The sequence below is a fragment of the Ochotona princeps genome, chromosome 10 (assembly GCF_030435755.1).
Source record: "Ochotona princeps isolate mOchPri1 chromosome 10, mOchPri1.hap1, whole genome shotgun sequence".
Lineage (NCBI taxonomy): Eukaryota > Metazoa > Chordata > Mammalia > Lagomorpha > Ochotonidae > Ochotona > Ochotona princeps.
Window position 1 is genome coordinate 24,181,219 of NC_080841.1, and position 25,977 is coordinate 24,207,195.

The window sequence follows — 25,977 nt, forward strand, 5'->3', positions numbered from 1 at the left end:
CTTCATTCATTAACTCCAATGATCATTACATTTTATCAAGTGTTTTTCCAAGGAACTTTGGCTCTTTATAGCCAGCAGCGAGGAAACTCTGGCAAGAGACAAGTTATATGACACCACTGGAAAGGAAACAATGGAAGAAAAACATGAGAGGCAGAAGCTGGGAAGACTCGTCAAACTCATTAATTGAGTGCAGGAATGACAAAAATTAAAGTCATTTCATTGCATTGTTGTGCTATGCCAGGCACCACACATCCTCTTACTAAATGCCTCAAGAATGTCAACTGCATAAATCCAGGGACTTTGTTCTCCGTCCTATTGTGATTCTCATGTCTGGAGTTTTATACAAATTAGCACTTCTATAAAGAGCCATCAATTGAATGGAGGAATTAACACTTAGAACAACACTGGAAGAAAAATAAATTTTAAGATGTGAAAAAACAAAGACTCAGGAATTATAAGCTACTTGTTATAGATTACATACTGATTAATTTAAACCAGGCATAGATGTGTCAATATGATGCCAAAAAATGTTCTCCTATTCTTTCTCTTGATAGGGGTTAATATACGAGGACAAGTGCAGGAACATAGTAAGAAAGCTTGGAGAGTATGCATGCAGCCAGACAAAGTAGGTCTTCTGAAGAGTCTTAAAGTCTTTTTATAAGTGTTTATGATTTTAATGATGCTGGTTTGCTTCTGTACTCTGCTTGCTAATAGAATAAGGCTTAACATAAGTGCAACCATTTTAAGAATAGCCGCCATGTTAGATATAAGGTTCTGTTTCCCCGAAATGAAGTAAGTAGTATAAGAATGAGGAAATTATTAGTTGTAGTTTTGAAATAGGCCGTTAGAGTAAAACTAGCCAATAGCAGAAAAAGGTCAAGTTGTTTGTGTAAGTTTATGGTATGTGGTTTTGAGACAATAAAAACCCTGGAGAAATGTTGTTCAGAGCAGCAGCAGCTACCAGGAGTACTGGGGCGTTGCTGCCCATTCACGAATGAAATAAACCTCTTGCTGTTGCATCCTTCGGCTGGTGTGTGCTGTTTCACCGAGCGACTTCACGTCCCATTCAGAAGGCCAGGACAAGGAATTTGGCCTCGGTCTTAACACTTCGAAAACTGATGCAACTCAGGGAAACAACTTGTCATTAAAGGAATGACCATCTTCCATCTCCAAGCACTGGCATCCCATGTGAGCACCAGCTCATGTTCTGGCTGTTTCAATTGTCATTTAGCTCTTTGCTTATGGCTTATGAAAGCAGTGGAGGATAGTCCAAGCTTTCGGTACCCTGCGTCCACATGAGAGAACCCGAGGAGTCTCCTGGCTTCAGATCAGCTCAGCTCTGATTGGTGTGGCCATTTGGGAGTGACTCAGCAGACAGAAGAACTTTATTTCTGTCTTTCTCTCTGTATATCTGCCTTTCCAATATAAAATAAATAAATTAAAATAAAGATTTTTGGGGGGGGTGCCTGGCATGGTAGCCTAGTGGCTTAAGTCCTCGCCTTGCACGTACCAGGATCCCATGTGGGTGTTGGTTCTAATCCCGACAGCCTCGCTTCCCATCCAGCTCCCTGCTTGTGGCCTGGGAAAGCAGTGGAGGACGGCCCAAAGCCTTGGGACCCTGTATGGGAGAGCCGGAAGAAATTCCTGGCTCCTGGCTTCGAATTGGCTCAGCTTCGGGTGCTGTGGCTGCTTGGGGAGTGAATCAATGGATGGAAGATCTTCCTCTTTGTCTCTCCTCCTCTCTGTATAACTGAATTTCCAATAAATTTAAATAAATCTTTAAAAAAAAAGATTTTTTTTTTTTGGAAGACAAAGTCAATACCCTGGAAGAAGCCTACACTGGCTTTTGTAGAGACATGTCCAAGGAATCAGAGACAGACACAGGGCAGCCTCTTATTGGGATCATTTTGACTTGCAAGATCTGGAAAATGCAACTTCCCTTCCTTTCTGAGCCAGGAAAACCCACAGAATGACACACTTCCTCATTCAAGGAAGTGCATGTGAATCTTTCTTCCTTAAGCACTGCAAATATTACGAGAAAAAAGAGAAAGAATTGAAGGAGGGATGAAGTATCATGTGCTTAAAACTTTACATTTAAAATGGATGCAATTGGTTGTGTTTATACAAACAGGAAAGAATTTCCTCAAGCCTATTGCAGAGTTAAATGCACCCAGTCATTTCAGAGTGAACCAGTAACTTGATAGCAAAATTTATGTTGCTGCATTAGAGTGCAGAGCAAGTACTACCCATGATGTGATCAAAGGACACACAAGTTAATTTTAGTCTCTCACAATCGCTTTAAAGTGAATTCACTATGGGTAATCTTTCCTATTTAGGGCATGGCCCACAACCTTCCCGCTCAGTGTCAAAGAGTAGAGAAATCCACATTATACTTTCTTGATTAAAAAATATAAGAAATATATCATAACTGAGATTAAATGCATAGGCCAACTAAATAAATTCTTTCCCTTTACTGATACACATAATGGGCTTATTTAGGAGATAGTTTTCAAAGCTAAATTTTTAACCAGCAGACTCAACTGGGAATTTTTAAACTGCTCCCAATAAAAGTGCTGTAATTAAAACAAAGTTTGAGAGTTGGATAAAGAGAATTGATTATGCCTGTAGAGACCATTTGGGACTCTCAGTTCATTATTGAGTAGGAAAACCCAAAGTACTGAATTAGAGGCAAAATAGAGAGCAATATGGAAAGCCCTCCTTGTATCGGCTCCACAATTTCAGCAAAAATGTTCTTGGGAGAGTGTGTGTTGCAGTAAAAGAGATTGGAAAATGAATCAAGGATCCTCTCGACTTACAATTTGACCTTTTAGCAGGAAGCTTTCCTGATGGAAAATGTCATGCACAGTTTCTTGGAATGTCACAGCATTCTACTTAATATTTTGGGAATTTTTCCTTACTGTTCTCCTTATTTTATAAAGCACTGAGAAAAAGTATTGCTGCTTGAATCCACCTATTTATAAAAACATGGAGACTTCCAACTTGTTTTGGGGGGTTAGCTTTCTTCAGATATCTCTAATATCTTGAAATACAACAGCATATCATTCAGTAGCCAATGAAATTAGTACAAAACATTTTCCCAAATGATGAATTGCATAATGTTTTATAATTTGGAGGAAGACAAACACATTGCTACACAATGCAAAATTTGCCTGAATGTTAAAAGGCAAGACCTTAAGGAAAACCCAAGTTCATGGCGATTGCTTTAGATCATTTTTTTTTAAATTCCTATTCCTAGAGTTGGTGTTATAGAAAAGTTTGATAAACACACATTGCAGCAAAGCAAGCCATCATCTTGTGGAACTGGACACACCACAGCGGACTGACACACAGATCAAGACTTTTTTCTGTCCTAAATTCTTGGGACAACTGGCAAGTGAAGTGACCTCTGTTCATCCCAGTTTCTTCATAGGTAAAATGATTACAAAGAGTAGTGAGGATTCAATTTCAAAAGCATTTTAATGCATTCCTGCCACACAGGAAATGGTAACAAAAGGATCAATACTGTAACATTGGGCTTAAGCGGGTAACTGCTGCACTTTGCATCCCATGTGGGTGTTGCTTGGATTCCTAGCTGTTCTCCCCATCCAGCTCCCTGTTCACATATTTGGATCCCTGTCCCTATGTGAGAGACATGCAAGGAGCCCCTGGTTTCTGGCTATAGCTTGGTGTAGCACTGGCCCATGCAGCCACTTTGCAGAAGGAACCAGTTGATGGAAGACTTCTCTCTCCATTCCTCCCCCTCCATACCCTCTGTAATCTACCTTTTAAATAAATAAATTTTTAAAAAACTTAAAGAGTGGCAAAGAGATGATAGACATTTGTACAAAAGAAAGAGAAAATAAAATAAAATGTAACTTGGACACTGCTTCTCAAACAATTCTAAAATGAGTTTTCAAATACAATTGCAAATCCAATTATAAATAAATGTTACATTAAGTCAACACAGTAACTTAAGAAATTTGTATTTGTTTTCATCTAACATGAAAGCCAAAAAGAGTGAGCCGGAGACTGTGCACTTGGACAGGTAAAAGGAGGAGCCCAGAGATCTAGTCCCCCAAATGGGTGAGAGGAACACGAGTGCCTGAGCTATTAGCTATAATCTGCTGTTTTCCAGGGAGTGCATTAGCAGGAGGCTGGATTGGAAGTGCAAGAGTCAGGACTTGAGTTAGGGTCTGACATGAGGTGAGGACTTCTCAAGAGGCAATTTAATCATTAAGCCAAATGATCATCAGTATATCTGCTTCCTATTTTTTAAAAAAAGATCTATTTTCATTTGAAAGACAAAGTATATACAGAGAAGGAGAGACAGAGAAAGAGCTCTTTCACCAGCTGTTTCACTCTGTAAAGGACTGCAGTGACTGGAGCTGGGTGGGTCTAAAGCCAGGGGTCAGAAGCCTTCTCTGGATCTACCACATGGGTGCAGGGGCCCAAGGAATTGGGCCCGCCTCTGCTGCCTTCATAGGCCATTCTCCAAGAAATGGAATGGAAGTGGAGCTGCTGGGACGTGAGTCCGTGCCCATAAGGGATGCCAGGGCCTGCAGGCAGAGGCTGAGTCTGCTATGCAATGGCATTGGGCCATATTTATTTTTTTATTGTTTTATGGTACAGTTTAATAGGCACTGGGGTTTCCTTTTCCCCTCCCCAAGGATCTTCCCCTTCCCTCAGTTCTCCTCTCCAGTGTTACAATGGGTGTCTTTTTTGAATTTTCACAAGTCCATCATGCTGCCACTGAGGTGTCTCCCAACAATGGAGGCGATGTCATTTTGTGTGAGCCCGTCCTTGTAGTGCCTGCATGAGAATTTACTTCTCTGTGTTCTAATTTTCAACGTTAATGTGTACTCAGATATGATCAGGTACAATACTATGATGGTGCTAGGTCACTCATCTTCAGCAGCAGTTTGCAATGGTCTTTCCTCCAATTCACATGTGGCTATGTGCCTTCAGTCTATAGCTCCTGGTCTCTTCATGGATTGCAGCTTTCCAAAGAAAATGTTTCCTCCAAAAAGGATAAGTCTCCCAGGGTCAGAGAACAAAAGTACTCCATTACACACTTCAAATACAGACACAATCTTCAACTAGGGTTACACAAAGCTAGCCAAAGCATAAACCTGGATAATGTACTTTTCATATCTTGGTTCATCAGCAATAAATGTCCTTTACATATACGTAGGAGGTGTTGAAACAGAAAATGCTCCTTTAAGCTGTGAATGTGTCAAATACTGACATGCAGTTAGGAAATAGGGCCTCTTCCACTGTCATCCTTTACAGGGCTGTGACATGAAAAGTCTCTTGTGTTCCTGTAAACTCCACACCATCTGCGATGAGTCTGAAACGACTGAGCCCCCTGGTATTCCAATGACTAAATGAAATGAAATGGGCAGATTTGTTAGAGTCAGCTGGGAAGCCACACGACTTGGTGAGTTTCCGAGTTCATAAATATATGTCAGAGCAAGAGGAGCAGCGGAAGCTCAAGTGAACCAATTTACCTTAAGTGCAAATGGCAGTTTTGTTATTTGGTGTCAAAGTTACCAGTCGCACAATGACAAGCTGCCATAACACATTTTCTTGCTCACTAAAGAACAAGGGTTTTGTTGGTTAATATTCCTTGCAATGCTCCTTTTCATAATTTACAACAACTAGATGCTGATAGGTTATTTAACATTTATGAAGTTAAGATGTAATCAGAAAAACCCTGATTATCTTTACAAATAAAAAAGTTAAATTATTCACCTTTTTTTTTCCCTCTGTGGCTTCATTTCACAGCAGGTGCATACTTTACAATGGGACAAGTCAATCAAATAGTTCTTTTTTTAAGATCATTTTTTAGGAGCCGCAGCGGCAACAATTCTAAGAAAATCTATTCATTCGGTGTGATAGCTTCCTTTGCTTTAAAACACACGTTGTGCTTAACAGAGTGCTTTTAACAGATTGGCTTGAATGCTCCTCTGTATCAGTAGTGTATCTGGATTATGTCCCTTTGAGGTGTGAAAGTGAAACAAACCGTCCAGAACACATTCACATAAATTGTGAAGAAATTTGACATAGGTTGTATAATAGTTCTACCTCACTGTCCAGGAGGGACAGTAGCTCATTGCTCTTTGGCATTCTCAGAATATATAGCATCATGCTTTACCCCTTGAGTGGGGCTCAGGAAACATTTTTGCATTAGTTAAAAAAGAACAATCAACTTACTCAAAGGCAAATGAATTACATCCATGAGGGTTTGAGCTAGAAATGAAATAACTCTACTGGGATAGTGGATGGATTGTCCTTGAATTACATTGTTCTCATTCATATTTCCTATACCTATAGCATAATTAGTTCTTAACTTCTGAACTGGATCATGGATAGATTTTCCCAAACCCAAGATAATTTTCTTTCTGCATTGTTGAGGTAGAAAATATTGAGCAAATAAAGCTCAGTGGCTTAGACCATAGGATGTGAAGTCAGATCCAGGTGAGTTGGAGTGGAGAGCTGCCCGGTGACTAAGCCAGAGAGAATAGCTCAGATGGCCTACGTTCACTTTTTCCATTAGCAAATCCAATTGGGGAAAATCATTGGACACATTTAAATTACTCTAAGCATTAAATGAGATATGTGTTACTCTTGCAGTACAATGCAGAGTAGATTAAACTTCAATCATGCAATCCATTTATGATTGTGCAAAATAAAACATTAATCATTGAATTAAGTTTCAGATTTTCTTCTGAAACTCACTACTCTTATTGGACCACTGCACTTCAATGTCAAATCATCTCAGTTCATGCAATGCAATTTATTTAGAAAACAGGATGCTGATTTTGACTTTAAGTGGGTTGCATCTAATCTAATACACTATAGGTTATGAGCTAACTGAATGCCAAGAATCCTAATGTCTATAGAAAGGCAATATTGTGGTTAGTTAACGTTTAATCAAAACTTGATTAATAAAAAGCATTTATATTCGTGAGCAATATTAATTAAAGGGACTGCTCAGCAGAAGAATTGTTGCCATTTTTCCCTTTAATTGACTAAGAGATAAATGAAAGGAAAAGCACCAGTGTTTCGATATTATGCATTAAACCTACATAACTCACCATCCTTAGTGAGAAGAAGTATGTGGTGAATGCAGCGACATTGTTAATTAGAACATGATTAAGGACTAGGATAGTTCAAAACAGAGTCATCATCCTGATAAATTAGAAACACTCATTATTATCTTCAGAGTTTAAATAATTTTGAATGTTTAGATTCTTAAACAGCAGGGATATCTATCTCCATTCTTTCCCCTGAGTAAGCCATTTAGGTTCCATGAAGCATTTGCTTCTTAATCCTTTCCTTTTTAAGGTAACATACATTCTTAGCTTTTCTTAATAAGGTCCTATTCTAACACTCAGGGCTTGTTAAAGGTCAAAAGGACTGTTGAGAAAGGCAGAAGGCCTGCTCATATGCTACCTGTAAGTCTCAACAATGAAGTCCATCAACTGAACCATGGTCACAAGAAGTCTTCATGCCACCTTCATTTCATACACCTAGCATGCAAGTTTCTCTTTCATAGATGAGAAACCTGAGTTTTAGAGAAATCATGCTGGAGTTGGTGCTGTGATACAGTAGGCTAAACTTCCACCTGCAGCACAGGCATCCTATATTGGTCTTGGTCGATACCCTGGCTGCTCGACTTACCAACTCCCAGCTATGGCCTGGGAAAGCAACAAAAGATCAAGGTCCCTGGGTCCCTGAACCCAAAGGAAAGAGCGAGAAATAGGTCCTGACTTTGGATTGGCTCTGCCCTGGTGGTTGCAGCCAACTGCGGAGTGAAGCAGTGAATCCAAGATCTCTCCTTCTCTCTGTAAATCTGCTTTTCAAATAAAATAAATTAAATATAAAAAAGAGACAGTATGTTGCCCTTTCAAAACTAAAGATCAACTAAAATGAGGTGGAGGGGCACTCCAAACCAATACTTTTCGGGATAAGACAACATATGATCTTTGAAAAACACATATGTACTTACTTGTCTTTAAAAGAAAGACTGTGTGTGTGTGTGTGTGTGTGTGTGTGTGTGTGTGTGATTCAGTTAATGTGGAGGAGTTAAGCTTTTGTACGAAAACAAGTGAACAATTTTAAACAGCAAAAACTATCAAAACTTAAGACTTTGCTGTATGATAAATCATACAAGCTTATTGTTTTGCTCCTCCATTAATTTAGAAAAGACATTACCAAGATAGACCATTTGTCTATCATCTATTTTATAGGTACACATGATATCCCAAAGTAGAAATTTTGATTTGTTATTAGAGTATTTGGTAACATTACTCCTGATACTTATTAAGCAATAATGCATTAAAGTGTGCAGGGATCTGCCTAAGATAAGAGAACATTAAAAGCCTCTGAATGTCCTCTTCCTAGAAATTTGTCAAAAGCCTCCACCCTTTCTCCCCTACTAACTAGTCTTTCTGCCCCTGGAATCTGGTTTTGCTAACTAATGCTTATTCTATCTGGGTTTTGGCTGGGTAATTTCTGGTTACTAGTTCCGCAAAGTATAAGAGACTGTGGTTGCTTGGTGTATATTATCCACCATTTTCCACAATTAATTCTTCCAATTATGATATACCCAGTAAAATATTCTCCCATTTGTTTTTCACCAAAACCCAACTCTATTTCTTGCCGTCTCAGTTCAAAGAGGATGGGCAAGAGGTTAGATTTGAATCTTGAAGTTAAGCCAAAGATAGGAATGAATTTTTTTTAAGATTTATTTTATTTTTATTGGAAAGACAGATATACAGAGAGAGGGAGAGACAGAGAGAAAGATTTTCTGTTTGCTGATGCACTCCCCAAGTGGCCACAACAGCCACAATGGAGTTGAGCCCATCTGAAGCCAGGAGACTTCTTCCAGGTCTCCCATGCGGGTTCAGGGTCCCAAGACTGTGGGCCATCCTCGACTGCTTTCCCAGGCCACAAGCAGGGAGCTGGGTGGGAAGTGGAGTTTCCGGGATTAGAACCAGTGCTCATATGGGATCCCGGTGTACATAAGACGAGAACATTAGCCGCTAGGCTACCATGCTGGGTCCAAGAATGAATTTTAAGAGGCAGTAATAGAAAGACTTGGATTTGATTCTCAGAATTTAACAAGTAGCAACTAAAGTTAGTGATCTGGAGGTATGTACATGAGATTTCCATTCGGTCTCACATTAATTCTCTTGGAATATTTTCCATTTTTACTCTTTTTTTTACCAGTTGGATTTATAAACATGAAGTACTACAAGTTAATTTTCTGTTGTCAAGCAATCACATACACTTTACTGTTTGTTTTTATCATAGCATTTTACATAACACTACTGTATTCATACTGAACACATAAAAATGTACATAAAAAGCAATCATTTGAATTGATATTTTGGCTTTGGGTGCTCACCAGAAACTGGTTTGATTGATATTGTCAGAGAATTAATGTAATGAATACCTCTGCTTGGTGTATGTGATCATCGGTTATTAAACTTGGTAGCACATCAAAGTCACATGTGAGAATTTGTAATAAGATCTAAATTTCTTGACTTCATTCCAAGAGATTTTGACTCAGTTAACTTTGGATTGAGAAAATGCTTTTGCATAAACTTTCTAGTGGTCACCAAGATTTAGGAACTACAGGTACGGATTGATTTGCCTTTTCTTTAGCTCTGCCAATGACATAATAATGTTGTAATTTGGGAATGTATATTAAATACCTGGTCCACTCTCCATTGTGAGCAAATAAGTGTTCTCCACTTATAAGCGTCTTTTTAAAAATACGTATATTTGTGACTATTCAGGAACACAAAATATTTTTATTATCCAAATCAAAACACAGCATGAGGCATTTTCTAATAAAATCAGGTATAGATTATACACAGGTCACAATCATCTGGCTATTTACTGAGTTCAAAATCCTCCCAGGCGCCAGAAAAACAGTTTAATTTCAGATTTTAATCTTCCCATATATTACAGGGTTTCTGTAATGGATTTTGTGCGTCTGAAACTAAAAGATTGACAGGTCTGGATATTATAGATTTATTAACCATTGGATAAATGGTCAGAGTTGGAGTGTATGCTTTGCTACAATATCCTCTAAGCTCAAGCAGCATGGACAATTTCTATGAAGTCTGAGGCAGGCAAGAGTTAAGGTTATGTTAAGCAAGGAAAAGTTGTATTTGATTCTGCCATGTTAATGAAATGAAATGTTATACACTAAGCATAAAATATGATGTGGAAGCCAAAATAAAAATGACATGGTATTGGGAAATTCAAAAAAAGGCTTTGACAGTTTACTAACCTGAATCTGCTGTATGTAGGCCTGTAATATTTTAGAATTTTAGCAAATGCCAGAGCCAGTAAATTTTAAAAATGAGCAGCTGAAAGCAGAGAGTTTTTGGATACCATTTATAGAATATTACGCAGAATCTGGCAATGAGTGTTACCTGTACAACTTACTCATTTAATCTTTGCAACAGCACTATCTTTGGGGTAGTTTCATTATTTCTATTTTGCAAATGGAGAAACAAAGACCTAAGGAGATTAAACTGACCGTGGGGGAGGGGCATGGAGAAGGGTGTGTGGGGGGGAATCCCAGAGCCTATGAAACTGTCACATAATGCAAAATAATTAATAAAAAAAAATGAAAACTGACTGTAGTAGCATGGTTAATAGGTAACAGAACCAGAGATATCTCCAGTTCATTGGATGAACCTCTCTTGGATCAGCTCCATCCAGTTTCATTCTATTTTATGGTGCCACAAAACAACAGCACTATAAAGATTCCAAGGAGAGGGGTGTGCTCTGTGCCCTAGTGGGCTAAGCTCTCTCCTGTTTGTGTCCCGGTTGCTATACTTCTGGTATAGCTCCCTGCTTACTGAGAAAGCAGTGGAGGATGGCCCAAGTCTTGGATCCTGGCTTTGGATAGGCTCCTCACTGGCTGTTGAGGCCATTTGGGGTGTGAGCCAGCAAATGGAGGATTCCCCCCATCTCTTTTTCTGTGTTAACCCTGCCTTTCACAAATGGAATAATTCTTTAAAAAAAAATGTCAGCATGCTCCACATTGGGGACCCTAGAACGACATTAAGAGGCTGTTCCCCATTCCTGGGTATTGATCTGGTTAGGCTGCCGGGTTCAACCCTTTCCCCTCTTCCCCCAGATAAGGAAGAACAAAAATTGGCACCAGTTGTCTCATTCACCTTTCCCCATTCCTCAATCCTTCCCACCCTAATCAATGGTCCACATGGGCATACATCCTTCTCAACTATGAAAACATCATCAAAAATAATATAAATTTATAAAAAAAGGTCAAGAAGAAATATGTCAAAAGGTCACAAAAGAGCAATGCTTTCCCAAGAAAGCAGAAATCAATTCTACAAAGGAGCTGTAAGCTTCTGTACACCTCATGGCAGATTGGCCACTTCCTCGACTGAAATTAAGGATAGACTTCAAAAGTATTAATGTTCTGAGAACTTAAAGTTGATAGCACTTATAGCATATACTGTCACTGATGATTAACTTTTTAATTATGTGCTGCTTAATTTAGCATGTTCTATATTTAAAACAAAACTAGTTGGAACAATACATATAAGTATTTCATATCTTAATATTTCCTTTGCTTATAAAATTTGCAAGAAATTTTTCTCATGAGAGTATGAGCAAAAAACACCATATAGATTTTGATAATATTTATTCTTAAAATATGTATTTGAGGGCCCAGCTTGGTAGCCTATTGGTAAAATCCTTGCCTTGCATGCACTGGGATCCCATGTGGGCGTCGGTTCATGTTCTGGCAGTCCTGTTTCCTATTCAATTTTCCGCTTGTGGTCTGGGAAAGCAGACAAGGATGGCCCAAAACCTTGGGAGCCTGAACCTGTGGGGAGACCTGGAAGAAATTCCTGTATCTATGTGGATATTGAAATATTTAGATGCTGTGGTTTGGATTACTCTGTTCCTCTTCCTCCTATAGACAACTGCTTCTTCCGGTTTACTAAATCCAGATTCCCATTCTTCTCTCCAGTTAAATTCCTTTGAAATATTTTACAGACATACTCACATACACATACACATACACATACACACTTGGATTCTTTACCTGGTACCGTCCAAGCTGCAAATATGGAATAAGGTCCCATCACAGTGACATTATATGGAGGTTGGATTTCTTCTGGTGTCCATGCAGGTGTTTGGATAACATAATCTTCACTAGTACTGCTTCCACCTTCAGTTTGGGCCACTAATTTGTAAATGTATCTGTATGTAAAGCGAAGCAAGAACTGTGAAAAGGCAATGCACAGGAAATTTGAACAATGACTGATGGCTTTTCTTTCTATTGTTTAGTCCTTACTTTGGAGCACATTGTAAATTCTCCATGTTCAGAACTTGCACTTTGCAGCACCCTCTATAGAAAACCACTATTTCTATCACTCCTAATTTTATGTTTCACCTTGTTTCACAAAGTTTACTTGAAGAGTTCAGAAGGGTCCTGATTAATCTTTTCAATTTTTAAATATGATGGAGTTTAGGGTTTGTGTTTGGAGAAAGTTGTTTGAGAACTGATTCGCCGTACAATAAAGCTAAATCAGTCTCTATTCTCTATAAGAACACATCAGCAGATACATTTTGTCTCTGTTGATAAATGAATGGGAATAAATTGGAAATATGTGAAACTTTTTTCTGTTTAAAATACTTATGTATTCATAGTATAATAATTTTAGAGAAATATTACAAAAGAAGAAAACATAGTATTAAACCAAACTCTTTTTATTATTTTTTGTGGAATTTTAAATGAGTAAATGTTTTCTTTCTCAATATCATCTCCATTAAGCCACATTATTTTTATCAATTTACATGTTAAGGATAGGCCATTTTTAATTTGTTCTCAATTGCTACATTCCCCAATGTGTTTTGGCCAGTTCTATTATTTTGCTTTTAAAAATTTTATAACATAACTCCATAGGCCCTGGGATTTCCCCTTTTCCCTTCCCAAAAACTCTCCCCCCACTAATTTCTCCTATCTTGTTCCAATATTATAGCTCTTCATAAACAGTCAGAAGTCCAGCATTCTGATATTTAAGTATATCCTGGCATTGCAGGCATGGAAAACGGCAGAGTCCAGCATCCTATTGTCAAGATACATTTAACACTTTCACTGGGAGTCCCTCATTGGTTTGGAATTAGAGATGTATACTAAAGTGTATCTTCACTTCTGGATATGACAGTCTCCATTGCAGTTATTACACATTCTCTTAAATGAAAATCAATGAAATGAAAACAACAGGAAGAAATATACAAAATTTACAATAACATGAAGTTAAAGAATATGCCACAGAATGACCAATGTGCCACTAAAAAAATGAAAATAAAATAAAAAAAACTTCTTGAAAAAAATGACCTATGTTTCCCTAAAGAAATCAGTAAGAAAAAAACTTGAAGAACTGAGAATAAAAACAAAAATGTTAATACCCATGAAATACAGCAAAAACTGTATTGAGGGAGACATTTACAAAATCAGGTGCTTATAAAAAAATAAAAATTTTCGAATAAATGATCCAATGATGCACTGCAAAGACTTACAAAAAAGAAGAAAAAATGAACATTTGTTTTTAAGAAGATGAGCAAAAGAAACTTTTAGCCAGACTAGAAAAAAATGCAAGAGAGAAAAACCAAGGGAAATTAGAGATGATAAAGAAAATTGCTAAGAAGCTAGTAAGATGATCTCTTCTTGCTAAATGGATACTTTAATCATTATATGGGGTCCTTATTCACCTTTTTAAAAAATATCTTTCACATCAAATTCTGCTTTATCTGATTTATGAATGGCTACCTCAGCTTACTTCCTTTCCATTAGCATGGAACATCTTATCCCAACCTTTCACTCTCAGTTTCCACATATCTTTGTCGGTGAGATGTGTTAAGATGGATGGGTATTTTTTGATCCAGTCCTCTCATCCATGATGGTTGATGAGTTTAAGTCATTTACATTCAGGGTTAATATATTAGGCAGTAATTTGGTCCTGTCATTTTAGCAATGGGTTGTTCATTGTTTGATTTAGTCTTCTCTCATTGTTTTATTTGGGACATTCTGCACATTCGCCTTTCATTTTGGTAGGTGCCATTCCTTTTCTCTGTCAATAAAATATCTGTAAGTATCATTTGGAGGGCAGATCTGGAAGAAGTAAATTCTTCAAGTTTATCTTTATTGTAGAATTTTATTTCATTTTCAAAGGCCAAGCAAAGCTTTGCAGGGTAAGTTATTTGGGGTTAACAAGTTTGTTTCAGAATCTGGAATATGTCACTCCATCTTCTTCTGGCCAATAGAATTTCCTCTGAGAGGTCAGCTATGAGTCTGATTGGGGTTCCTGTATATATTAATTGATATTTTTAATGTGCGTATTTCTTTTCCTTGTGTTGAACTGAAGAGAGCTTGATTATCATGTTTCTAGGCAAAGATTGCTTTGGTCAACCCTCTTGGGAGTTTTGTGCTCCTCCTGTATGTTGTTTCCCAATTTTTTCTCTGAATTAGGGAAGTTTTCCTTAGTTATTTCTTTGAACACATTTTTAAGCCCAACTTCTCTTCCTGTACTTTCTGGAACTCCCATAACTCTTATAAATTTGCTCTTTTAATAGTGTCTCTTAAGTCTTGAATACTTTACTTACCTTGACTCAATTCCTTTCCCAGCTTTTTGATTTTTTTCCTCTATTGTCAAAGGAACTGTCTTCCAATTCTGAGATTCTTTCTTCTGCCTCACTCATTCAACTATTTAGGCTTTCCACTGAATTTTTTTATTTGCTACACCATGTTTTTAATTTCTAATATATCAGCTTACATTTGATTTATTGCTATTTCCTGTATAACATATTCCTTAAACTCCCTGGATTCCTGTATGTGCTTCTCATTGTTGTTAAGAGATTTATAACAAGTTTTTTTCTTTTTAAATTCTTTATCCCCCATTTCCTTGATGTCTTCCTCTTCCTCAGTTAACTTTTTTGTTTTTTTCCAAGGGTGGCATCAGTAATATTCTTTGTGTCTCTGTTTCTTCTTTTGCTCTTGGTTACTGCACTTCTACTTATAAGATTCTTCTCCTTAGGGCTGGTTTCTAAGCTATGTTGCCCACTGTTCTACAGGTCAATTTTACCGATTGTGTTTGTTACCTGGTTCTTCATTTGCAGTTACTTATGCCACTCCATCTAGTGAGTTTCAGTCCTGGGGTTTTGTTCCAGGCTTCTACCATGGTCTCCATAGCCCCAGCTCCTTGCTCACAGGACCACCCCCTGTGATCCTGTGCTATAACCGCACTGTTGCCTGTATAGCATTTTTCCCATTCCTAGTCTGAGCAGTTTTCAGGTTTAGGGAGACACCAGGTGTCCAAAATCTTGGGCTTTTAGTGGTACCTGTTCTTGCTGGAACCTGCTAGGTGTTAGGTCTGAAGGCCACCCAGACCTATTTTGGGTGTAACCTGTAGAATGCTGAGTTGGTACCGTTTTTCCTGTGGGACCATTACAATGCATTGAGCCAGACATGGGTGGTCTCCCAGCTAAGTGCATGTGGAGCTCACAGTTCCTCCAGCCTTACAGCCTTTTCCTCGGGACATAAAATGGTACCAAGTGTGGCACAGATGGAGGTCTGGGCCTGTTGGTTGTTAGCTCTGGTCACTGACCACCACTTGGATACCTAGCCACTGCAACACCAGTCCATTGTCTCTGCTGCTTCCCCTGCTTCCCTGTGTCCACAGGTCTCCAGGGAGCCCTCTGCCATCAACCTGTCCTCTCCTATTTTCCTGGATAGTGGCCTCTCTGCTTCACCCTGGTTAATAATTTTCTGTCTGTTTAAACATGTCCTTATCTTATTCCGTCATCTTGTTCCCTGTAGTTCTAGTTATTATATCTGGGGCAAAAAAGAAAGTGTTTCATTGTTCCGGTAAAAATCAGTCTGACACTTTAGTAAATTCTTTTCTTTCTTACTCTACATAATATGATCATAGATACCTATTCCTTGAGCTACTTCCTGGATGTTGAAAAATCATGGTTTAGGGTTGTGGTATTAGATTACCAAGCTAAACTCTTTGCATCTCTTTTATTGTTGTTTTAGGAAGGCAATTTTTAAAGCTTAGCACTCAGTGTATTTGACTTGCTTAAAACTGTTTGGCTTCCACGTCAAAAAGAGATCTAATTATTCACAAATTTAAGGAAACACATGTGGTATGGAGAGTGTATGATTTGTCCTAGCAAATGTGGAGCCAATTAAATAATAACTTTTCAGGGAGACATGGATATTTTAGCCCTGAAAATCTGCTCCCTCCTCCCCTTACTGAGTGATTGCTAAAATCTCCTCTAATTTACCTGCTATTTGGCTCCAGGTTTCCATCTGTGAAATTCTGTTCCTTGCCGCTACCCAAGTAAAGCACAGTTTCATTTCGAATCAACTGATATTGAGATATGATGCCGTTTGGCTTCTCCGGTGGACTCCAGTACAATATGACTGCTGTACAATTGATGACAATGTGCCGAGGTGATACCCAAACTCCTAAAAAAAAAAAAAAACAACAACAATCCAACCAGGTTTTATTGTTAAGATGAAACAAACACCAAAAGTCACACAATCACCCTATGAATTGTGGCTTTTTTTATTCTGTTCATTTAAAAATCTTCACTAAGAGCAAGAAAAACATTTTAGCTCATTTTTTAAAAGATTTATTCTTTTTTATTGCAAAGTCAGATATACAGAAAGGAGAGACAGAGAGGAAGATCTTCCATCCTATGTTTCACTCCCCAAGTGAGTCGCAATGGTCGATGCTGTGCTGATCAGAAGCCAGGAGTAAGGAACCTCTTCCGGGTCTCCCACGTGGGTGCAGGGTCCCAATGCATTGGGCCGTCCTCGACTGCTTTCCCAGGCCACAAGCAGGGAGCTGGATGGGAAGTGGAGCTGCTGGGATTAGAACTGGCGCCCATATGGGATCCCAGTGTGTGCAAGGCGAGGCCTTTAGCCACTAGGCTACCACGCCAAGCCCTAGTTCATTTATTTTTAAAAAGATTTATTTTCTTTTTACTTGAAAGTCAGATTTTTACAGACAGAGGTGAGAAAGAAATCGTCCATCTGCTGCTTTACAACCCACATGGCCACAAGTGCTGGAGCTGAACTGATTGGAAGCCAGGAGCAGAGAGCTTCTTCCAGGTCTCCCACACAGATTCAGGGGCCCAAGGATATGACATTCCTTGGTGCTTCCCCTGACCATAAGGGAGCTGGATCAGAACTGGAATATTCGGGTATAAACAGTGCCCACAATTCATGCCACAGCTTGCAGATGGAGGATTAGCCTGCTGTGCTATTGCACTGGCCCTGAAAAGCACGTTACATTTAATTTATGGATAAAACTGGCTTTTTTTTGTTTTACTTTTTTTTTTTTATAATCTTTCTTAGTTACTTAGGGTACAAAGGGTCAAGGGCTACAGGAAAGTGAGTAATATCATTGTTTCCCCACTAATATCATCATTTTCCCCCTGTATCTGGGGACAGGGGAAAAATAAATGGAGAAGCCCCATGCAGCCTCCCACCCCCATCCCAGGTCCCTGATGTGGGGCATGCTCCGAGGATCCTGCTCAAGCAATTTTGATAGTTCAACAGTTCTGGATTGCTGCCAATCTTGCTGTTCCAAGCACAATGAAATCTATTCAGAATCCACTGGCTGACATAGTCTCTTCATGGTTGGGGTTCTGAGCTCAGCTGTTCAGTTGGAGGGATCTCCAAAGAAACTTTGTCTGAGGTGATCCCAGACCTGATTCCCATGTGTGCTTGCCACAACAGGTTCTGGCACAGTCTGTCACCCCTATCAGCTTATGCACATGCTGGTCGTTGCAATTGCTGGGTCAGTTCTGTTTCCAGCCCTGTCTGTCACTTGAACCAATGAGTATTGCAGTCCAGCTTGATCCTACCCATTTCATACTTGGTCCTCACGCAAACCAGTGGGAGCTGCAGCCTAGCTGCGGTGACTGCCCATAACCCCCACCAGGCCTGCTCCCTACCCTGGTTCCCATGCTTGCCAGTATGTACCGCAGACTTATTCAATCTGTCCCACATCCCATTTAGCTCTCGTACATGTCGGTGGGCAGTGAAGCCAGGTTCAACCCAACCAACCCTACTATCCAGTTCACACACATTCTGGCAGGTGCCTTTCTGTCTAGCCACCCCCACCCCTGTCCTGGTTTTCGTGCTCTCCAGTGGGAGTGGTAACCCAAGAGTGAGGTGCCCACTATCTCCCTACTACGCCTCTCCAACTTCCAGATTATGCACTCTGCAGGTGGTTCTTTAAATATGTGATGTAGTGCTTTATTTTGCTTTTGAACTGCCACCAGGAAGTGGATGTCAGGTAACTACTGCTAAGAAATTTTTCCATTATGGCTACCACAACTGAATTGTTTAGTTTGAAACATTTTGCTTTGGAGAGGCAGAGAGACACAAGGCTAAAGAGAGATGGAGAACTGTCATCTGTGCACGCTCCAAATGCCTCCAACAGCTAGAGTGAGGCTGCCACTGGGAATCAGGAATCCAATCCCAGTCTCCCACATGGGTGTGACTTGAAAATCAAGACTCAAGAGTGGGAAACCAAACCATGGTACATCAACGTGTGCCTGAGTTACACAATTCAACATCTAACTTTCGACTAACTTTCAACAATTCAACTTTCTTTTTTCTGTGCATATCATGTGCTGTGCTTATGTTCTGCCTGTTTCTCTGTCCCTTTTGGTCTCATTTGCTGGCTCTTCTTCCCTGCCTGTAGCTTAAATTGACCCAGCGCCTCCAAACCCTTGGCCTGTCTTCTTTCCCTCCCCCCACCTTGCTCTCCTCCTCACTCCTCTCCTTTGACTCCTCTTCAACACCCACTTCCAACATCATTTCCACTCAGTCATCCTCCAGAATGACGTTCTCTCTGGAGGCTTATAATCAACTCCTCACTGGACATCTCCATTTGGGTTACCTTCCTCCCTCCCTCCATCCTTCCCTCTCTCCCTCTCTCCCTCCTCCTTCTCTTCCTTCTTTCTTTCCTTCCTCTCTCCCTTCCTTCCTTTCCTTTTTCCTTTTATTCCTTCTTTCTGCATCTGAATCTTTTTCATCTGTTCATTTTTTAGGCAAAACACATAAAATTAATTACTATTTAGACTACACATATATTTTCCCGAAATACATTCTATCATTAAACCTTGCAGATCCTACATGATCTAAAAGGATCTCAGATTAATTCCTTTTTATCAAATCTCTTTCTATTTCCTGCATATTACCCCTGACAGTAGACTCTGTTTTCCAATATGTATTAGGTCCATGTTGTTACAACTGTATTGTTTACCTCCTCCTCATGCTTGAATGCAAAATTTGTTGCATGAGAGCAAGGATCTTCTCTGCCTTACTTCTCAGTGTGTCCCTGTAGATGTCCCTCTATCGCCTAATGAATGTCAGATTTTCTTGATTGTTGTAAATATATTGCCTGCAAAATATTATATAGAAAGCTCTAGGAAATATAAAGACATCTAATATGTGTTTAATTATTTCAAGGAGTTCAGTCTTCTATGTACACATAAGTAATCATAATTCAAGGTCAAATGTTTACATATTTTTAAAAGATGTGCAAACTTGTTGGTGGAGAACCTAGCATTGCAAATGATCAATCAGACTACCTAGTGTTGTCAACTAGTTAAGTTCTGATTAAACATTAGGGCTCCCTTCTGGAGCTATGGAAAGCTCATTTCAATATTAGATTCCGTGTACTGAACGTCTTTGGGTTGACTGTGCTGGGTGTACACTTCTACTCTGTAGAAGGTAAAGTTTGGACATTTTGAGAAGAAAAAAAATGGAGGACATGAAACTAGTTTATTCAATACCACCCTGGAGGAATACAGATTTCAAAATGTTTCAAACCTAGCTATTTTTCAGAGAAAAAAAATTCTTTAGAGGAAAACAGCACACTTTGTTCTGAAAACTAGCTCTGTGGTAGATATTCGGAAAACTCCACAAATCACAACATGTATTTCTGTCTGTCTGCCAGCAGCCAGAAGTTGACTCAATCAAAGAATTAGAACTCTAACTTAATATGGTATTATTTGAGTCAAGAGATAAAACAGAGCAGTTTCATTCATAATTCTGTTTTCTGCAGTGTTGCCTGTCTTACCTTGAAGCATGTCTGAAAAATTGCCAAGGTGTCGGAAAGGGTGTTGCATACCTACTGACTTAAACCAATCAAGGAAGCTTGTTTACATGATGGAGCTAATGAAACAATTCTGGATTTGACTCAATTTTTAAATAAAAGTTGAAAGCATGTTTATAAGGGGTGGCAAAAGCTCTGTTTAAGTTAGGGGTAACCCTGTATCCATGGGTTTGATTATAACAAAGTTCAAATGTTTGAATAATAACTATTGGGTTATAGCTTGTAGAGCGAATATGGGGACAGCGTTGTCTTGGAAACTGCAAAATATCAAAAGTGAGAGCCACATTTGGGAAATATTTTAATGTGTCCCACGTGGAGAACTTGTTTCTTTTCCCATAAGGTGAAGTCCAATTCAGCAAAATAGAGTGACAGATCTGAGGTCACTCAAGGGAAGAAAATGGGTGTTGGTGAGGAAAACGACCTAGGAGAATGATGTGGGGATAGATGAACTGAGATCTATAAGAGGGATCACGATACCTTGGACTCATGATATGATGGCTTCCAGAAATAGAATAGGTATATTGAATTTATTTTAAGCTTATCTTGAGTTTCTTGTAATCTTATCCACTTGTTAGTTTCCTCACAAATACTCCAGTTTAAACATCGAATCACATATTTATTTAATTAATTAATTTGAAACAGAATAAGAGTACAAGAAAAAGGAGAGTGAAGGTAGCATTTACATCTACTCTTTCGTTTCCCCAAACACACACAACAGCTGGATCTGGAACAGGATCAGAACAGTATCAGAACAGGATCAAGGAACCCATTCCAAGTTTCCTGGATAGGTGGCAGGAACCCACACACTTGAGACATCACCTATTACCTCTCAGGGTGCACATTAGTAGGGATTTCTTGAATCAGGAAAGGAGTCAGAACTAGAACCCAGACACTCGGATAAGGCATATGAGATCTCAAGTAACATCTAATCTAATGTTAAAGGCCTCTCCCTACTCTCAGATTTATGATGGATGAGCTTTCCCTGGAATCTGATGATGGACTTGATTTTGCATTCTCTGATGTCAGGAATGCATTGGAATCTAGACTATTATTTAATTTTCCCACATCTCATTTTCCCTAACCTGCCAATTTCTATGCTGGGCACAGTGCCTGTGGGGAATAAGACTTATCCTTACCCATAAAGGGATTCCTAGAAACATGGTAAATACAGACGACAGTCTGATATATGCCCTAAACAAAAAAGGAAGTTCACAGTCCAGCCATCAGAATCCTTAAACTTGTGAGTTGACATAGACAAGAGGGCTGAAATGGGAAGTGGAAGGAAACTAGTGGCCATTTTGGGAGATTTCTGGAATGTGAGACATGCAAGCCAAGTCTCCAACAAGAGGTAAGTAGATTGGCTAGGATACAGGAGAAGGTTATTCAGGCTAAGTGAATTCACAGAAAGAAAGATGGACAAACATAATGACACTACAAATGGTCTAGTATGGCTGGAGCAGTGAATGGAGTGTGGGGCAGATTGAAATGGTTGACAGAGGGCCAGATTTTAAAACTTACGGAATATATTTTTCTTTAAGAAGATCTGGATTTATGTCTTTTTGAAGAATAAGAATTTCTTTTTAAATAGAGATGACTAATGTGAAACGTGCATACTTTGGAAAAATGGAGGAAGAATTAGGATGGGATAAAGAAGAAAAGAAAAATGACTAGAGACAGGAGCTGACCTACTATGATCCATAGACTCTTCCGGGTTTCCTATGTAGGTGTCAGGAATTGAAACATTTGGCTATCTTTTGTTGCTTTTCTCAGGCCATTAACAGGGAGCTGGACTGGAAGTGGTGCAGCCAAAATAGGAACCAGCAACCATACGGTTTGCCAGTGTTACAGGCAGCAGTTTTACCTGTTATGCCACAATGCCAACCCAAAAAATGTTAAATTTTGAGCTTAACTGATAAGGGGGATAATGGCACTTGAGAGATGGAAACAGGAAGAAAGTTGGGGAAAGAGGAGGAGGAGGGATACGGGATTTATTTAAGTGTTAGAGTGCTAAGGTTGAAGTATCTGAAAACACATAGATATAGATATTAAGTTGAGCTGTGGATACAGTGCCTTGGTTGTGCTGAAAGCTTTAGGATTGGCGGCTTGCAGCCTCCACTGAAGATATAGAGAGTACTTGAATATCCTGGGGTCTACAGTGCAGAGTAAAGGACTAATCCAAGATGGCGTCTATGACCAAAAGAAGGGCAAAGGAAGCGAAATGTGTAATGAAACTAAACAGTATCCTTCTTTATCTCCTTTTCTGTTTTTACATCATTGGTGAAACAGGAAACATGCTAACAATTTAGATGATTTAACTCTAAGGGAATCAGAACTTCTTGGGTTAGCAAGTTGGTCTACATAAAGAAAGTGATAAAAGCAATCTCAACTTTTCTTGCTATTTTACTGTCACATTTTTTGTTGATCCAGTGGTCCAGAACTGTGTTCAACTTATCAATTTATCACTGAGATTGAGAAGTGTGCAAACTTTTTTTTCTAGGTTGGAAATGAGGAAAAACTGAAAAAGTACTAATTTTGGCTGTGAATAAGCAAACTTAAATTTCTACCTAGGGAACTCAAACATGAGTGTCAAACTATGTTTAGTGTATATAAAAACTGCCTTTTAAATTAATTATCTCTAGGTTAGTCATTTTAAGGGTTTGTTACCAATTTTTTTGTTATTGTTGATTGGTCACTTCCAACCCTCAAGTTAGGCATTCAAACTACATTTATTTAATGTACAGTTCATATGGCCAAAAATGGATTTAAATCCACATTTCTCCTATGGAGGCAAAGCCATTTAATGTAACATTTCTTTGCAGTTATTTCTGTTAAATCAAAAGTGCAACATTTCTCTCTTCACAATTCCCTGCATTGTTGAAAACTGTAATTTTTAACTCAGAAAATCTGAGCCATTTCAAGAAATGTTGTTGGGAAAGATGGGAAATACATGTATATTTAAAAAATTTTAGGATATGGATTTGTTAGACTCAACTAGAATATGAGATCCTATTATTTCATCGAGCTTGAGTTGCAGCCAGAACTGGTTGATAGATCCTTTAGAAATTATCCATTATCATCAAAGTATCCATTTGATAGTTTACCTTTCCAAAAAATCCACTGCTGCTTTCTTCCTTTCAAAGGAACACTAAGCTTTTTGACATGAAACATTCTTTATATAGAAAACATCATTAGTGAATTCCTGGTGAGGAGCCATATGCCCCATATGTGGAATTTTCCATTTTATTCCCCATTTACTGGTAGGAAGTTCAGGTCTAATATTCTGAGGTACAACAATCCATTTCATTAGAAGAATAATGGAGAAGTAGTTCAGAATTCTATGATGGTGGTTAACATTATATTTCTCTTTAGACACTTGTGCCTCGACTTCCTCATTTACAAAGCAATGGGTAGACAATTCTAAATAATTAGTTGATCACTAGCACACACAAGTGAGCACATTAGTCTGCTTAAAGTAAATGGCATCACACATCCCAGTCCCCAGGGCACAGGGAGCCACTGTCATCAGTTGGGTACGTGTACTCCCACACCTTTTTAATATCATTTTCTCACTGTGTTTTTATACACAGATACGTTCATTAAAATGGTTTTGTAACTTATTTTATACATAGAGATCATCTCACTCTTTAAATGGGTTCACACATGCCCTGCAATGGGAGAATACCTAGATTTACTTAGCAATGGTATTTCATTGGTTCACATGTTTTCTATTATTATTATTACCATTACTTCTCATCCCACCAAAAAGCTTCACTATCTCTTAAGATGTCCCCTTCTGCATCATGACAGTTGCTGGCTTAGACAACGAGGATGAGCTGTTGTGTCATGGGGAAAGTAACATTTTAAATTTATAAGACATCTCCAACTTGGCCTTCAACTTCATTTCCCTCATACTATGTTTGACTGCACTTGTCATCCATTATTCATTGGTCAAAATCCTGGTTCCTTACATCTTTCTCAGAAGTTATCTGCACCACAAAACCTTTGTTGATGTCCAGAAAGAGGTAGAAACCTCTTTCTATGCTTAAACCAACCTGTGCTCCTGATTCATTTTATAAGCATCCGCTTGCTATTGTGTAGTTGCTTAAAGCTTTGCATACTTATCATTTCTACCTGATTCTAAGTTTCTAGAGATGGTTAATAGTATATTCAACATCAGTAGAAAGCACAGTGCTCCCGATTAACTTCTGAATTTTGGGGACATTTCATATCCAGCTATACAATAATTCTTTTCCACAGAAGAGCAAATTCAAAAGGCTTACAATTGAAAGCAAAATTTTTTTTCTTGTAGTTTCCTTATAGTTCAATGAATCCTGATGAATGGGAATCTACAATCCTATTTTGTTTTGTACTTCTTAAGATATCTTGATTTCTTCTTTCTTTGCTTTGATAGTTCATCAAATGCACTTTACATGCCATATGAAAACTTCTTCCCCAATATCATGGATACATTTTTATTACCTTGAGGGGCTGCCTGCAGTGTCTGACCTAGAAAAGGTGTGCTCGAAGTACATCCAGCAGATGTACAAGCGGTGAGTATGAAGCTGTAGTTGGTGTACGGCTGTAGACCTAGAAAAAGCAAGCAAAAAACAAAGTACATCTTGAGTAGATTATTTATGATTCATCAAGCACCAGAAGCTACACACAGGGTTGTGGACATGGTATCCAAAAAAATAAGAAATCCCTTTAAGCACTCATTCTATAATGAAGGTATAAACTTCATAGTATTTAAGTATTGAGAGAAGTTTCGCTTATCCAAGATAAAATTCATGGACATTAGGAAGAGATTCTAACATTTACATTAACTATCCTCTTGTTGCCCCATACATGTTATCACCCAACAGGATCCTATGAGAATAAAGTTCTCTGCATCCCAAGAAGTCCACCACATTGTTAGGGAGTTTGACAGTTCTTTTGTTTGAAAGTCTTTCTTTATGCTATGATGGAATGTTTCTATCACTCCCAACCCTAGAGACATGGAGAACAAATCTAATTTCTTTTCCACATGACAGTTCTTCAAATATTTGTAGACAGTTATCAAATCCCCTTTGAGCCTTCTCTTCTCCAAGCTAACCATCTCAGTTTCTGCAATAACTTTTTCCATGAATAGTGGCAGAAAAGAATTAAAAGGAAGGTGAGATTCAGAGTTTCTAGCCCCAAGCCATATTCACCTGTGGAACTATCACCCCCATCTTCCACTCTATTTAAATTTTGTATTTCTTCATTATATGTGTCCTTAATGTACCATCTCCTAATTTGGGGGGTTGTGTTGGTTTTCCCTTTACATATCAATTAAAGATAATTTGGTAAGTGTTTAATGCTTCTTTTCCCTTAAGAATATGATATTTAGTGATTGCTCCATAAGTTATCAGGGGAAAAAAAGAATGGTTTATTTCATTTATGACAGATGTTGTATATTGTTAAATTTCACCACTCCATGGCTGATGACCTTGGATAAGTTTCTTAGCTTCTCCTTGCCTTGGTCTACTGATCTGTAAAATGGGGAATCATCATAGCATGCAGCTCATGTGAGAAGATGAAACAGGACACTCAGAGTAGTATTTTATTTTAGCAGAAGCAAGGTGAAGAGACAGAAGCATTCAATAAGAAATATATCGAGACTTGACATCTCTTCCCTTGATTCTTGGGAAAGTTCTAATTGTATTAGACTTCAGAAAATTTGGGGGAAGGGCTAAATAGTAGGACTTTGTCTATGTCAAATAATTAGGCTCCATTAAAGTAGGTACCCAATGATTAC

The 25,977-nt window shown here is 38.6% G+C and overlaps 1 protein-coding gene across 1 annotated transcript in view; it reads right to left on the reverse strand.

Moving 5' to 3' along the window:
- USH2A (usherin) overlaps positions 1–25,977 on the reverse strand; it is a 641,433-nt gene that overhangs the window by 91,357 nt on the left and 524,099 nt on the right. The window contains exons 55-57 of the mRNA XM_004578639.2: positions 24,681–24,788; positions 16,348–16,531; positions 12,101–12,258 (exon numbers count right to left, since the gene is read on the reverse strand). Of these exons, the coding sequence (XP_004578696.2) occupies positions 12,101–12,258; positions 16,348–16,531; positions 24,681–24,788 (450 nt within the window). The remainder of the gene's footprint in view (positions 1–12,100; positions 12,259–16,347; positions 16,532–24,680; positions 24,789–25,977) is intronic.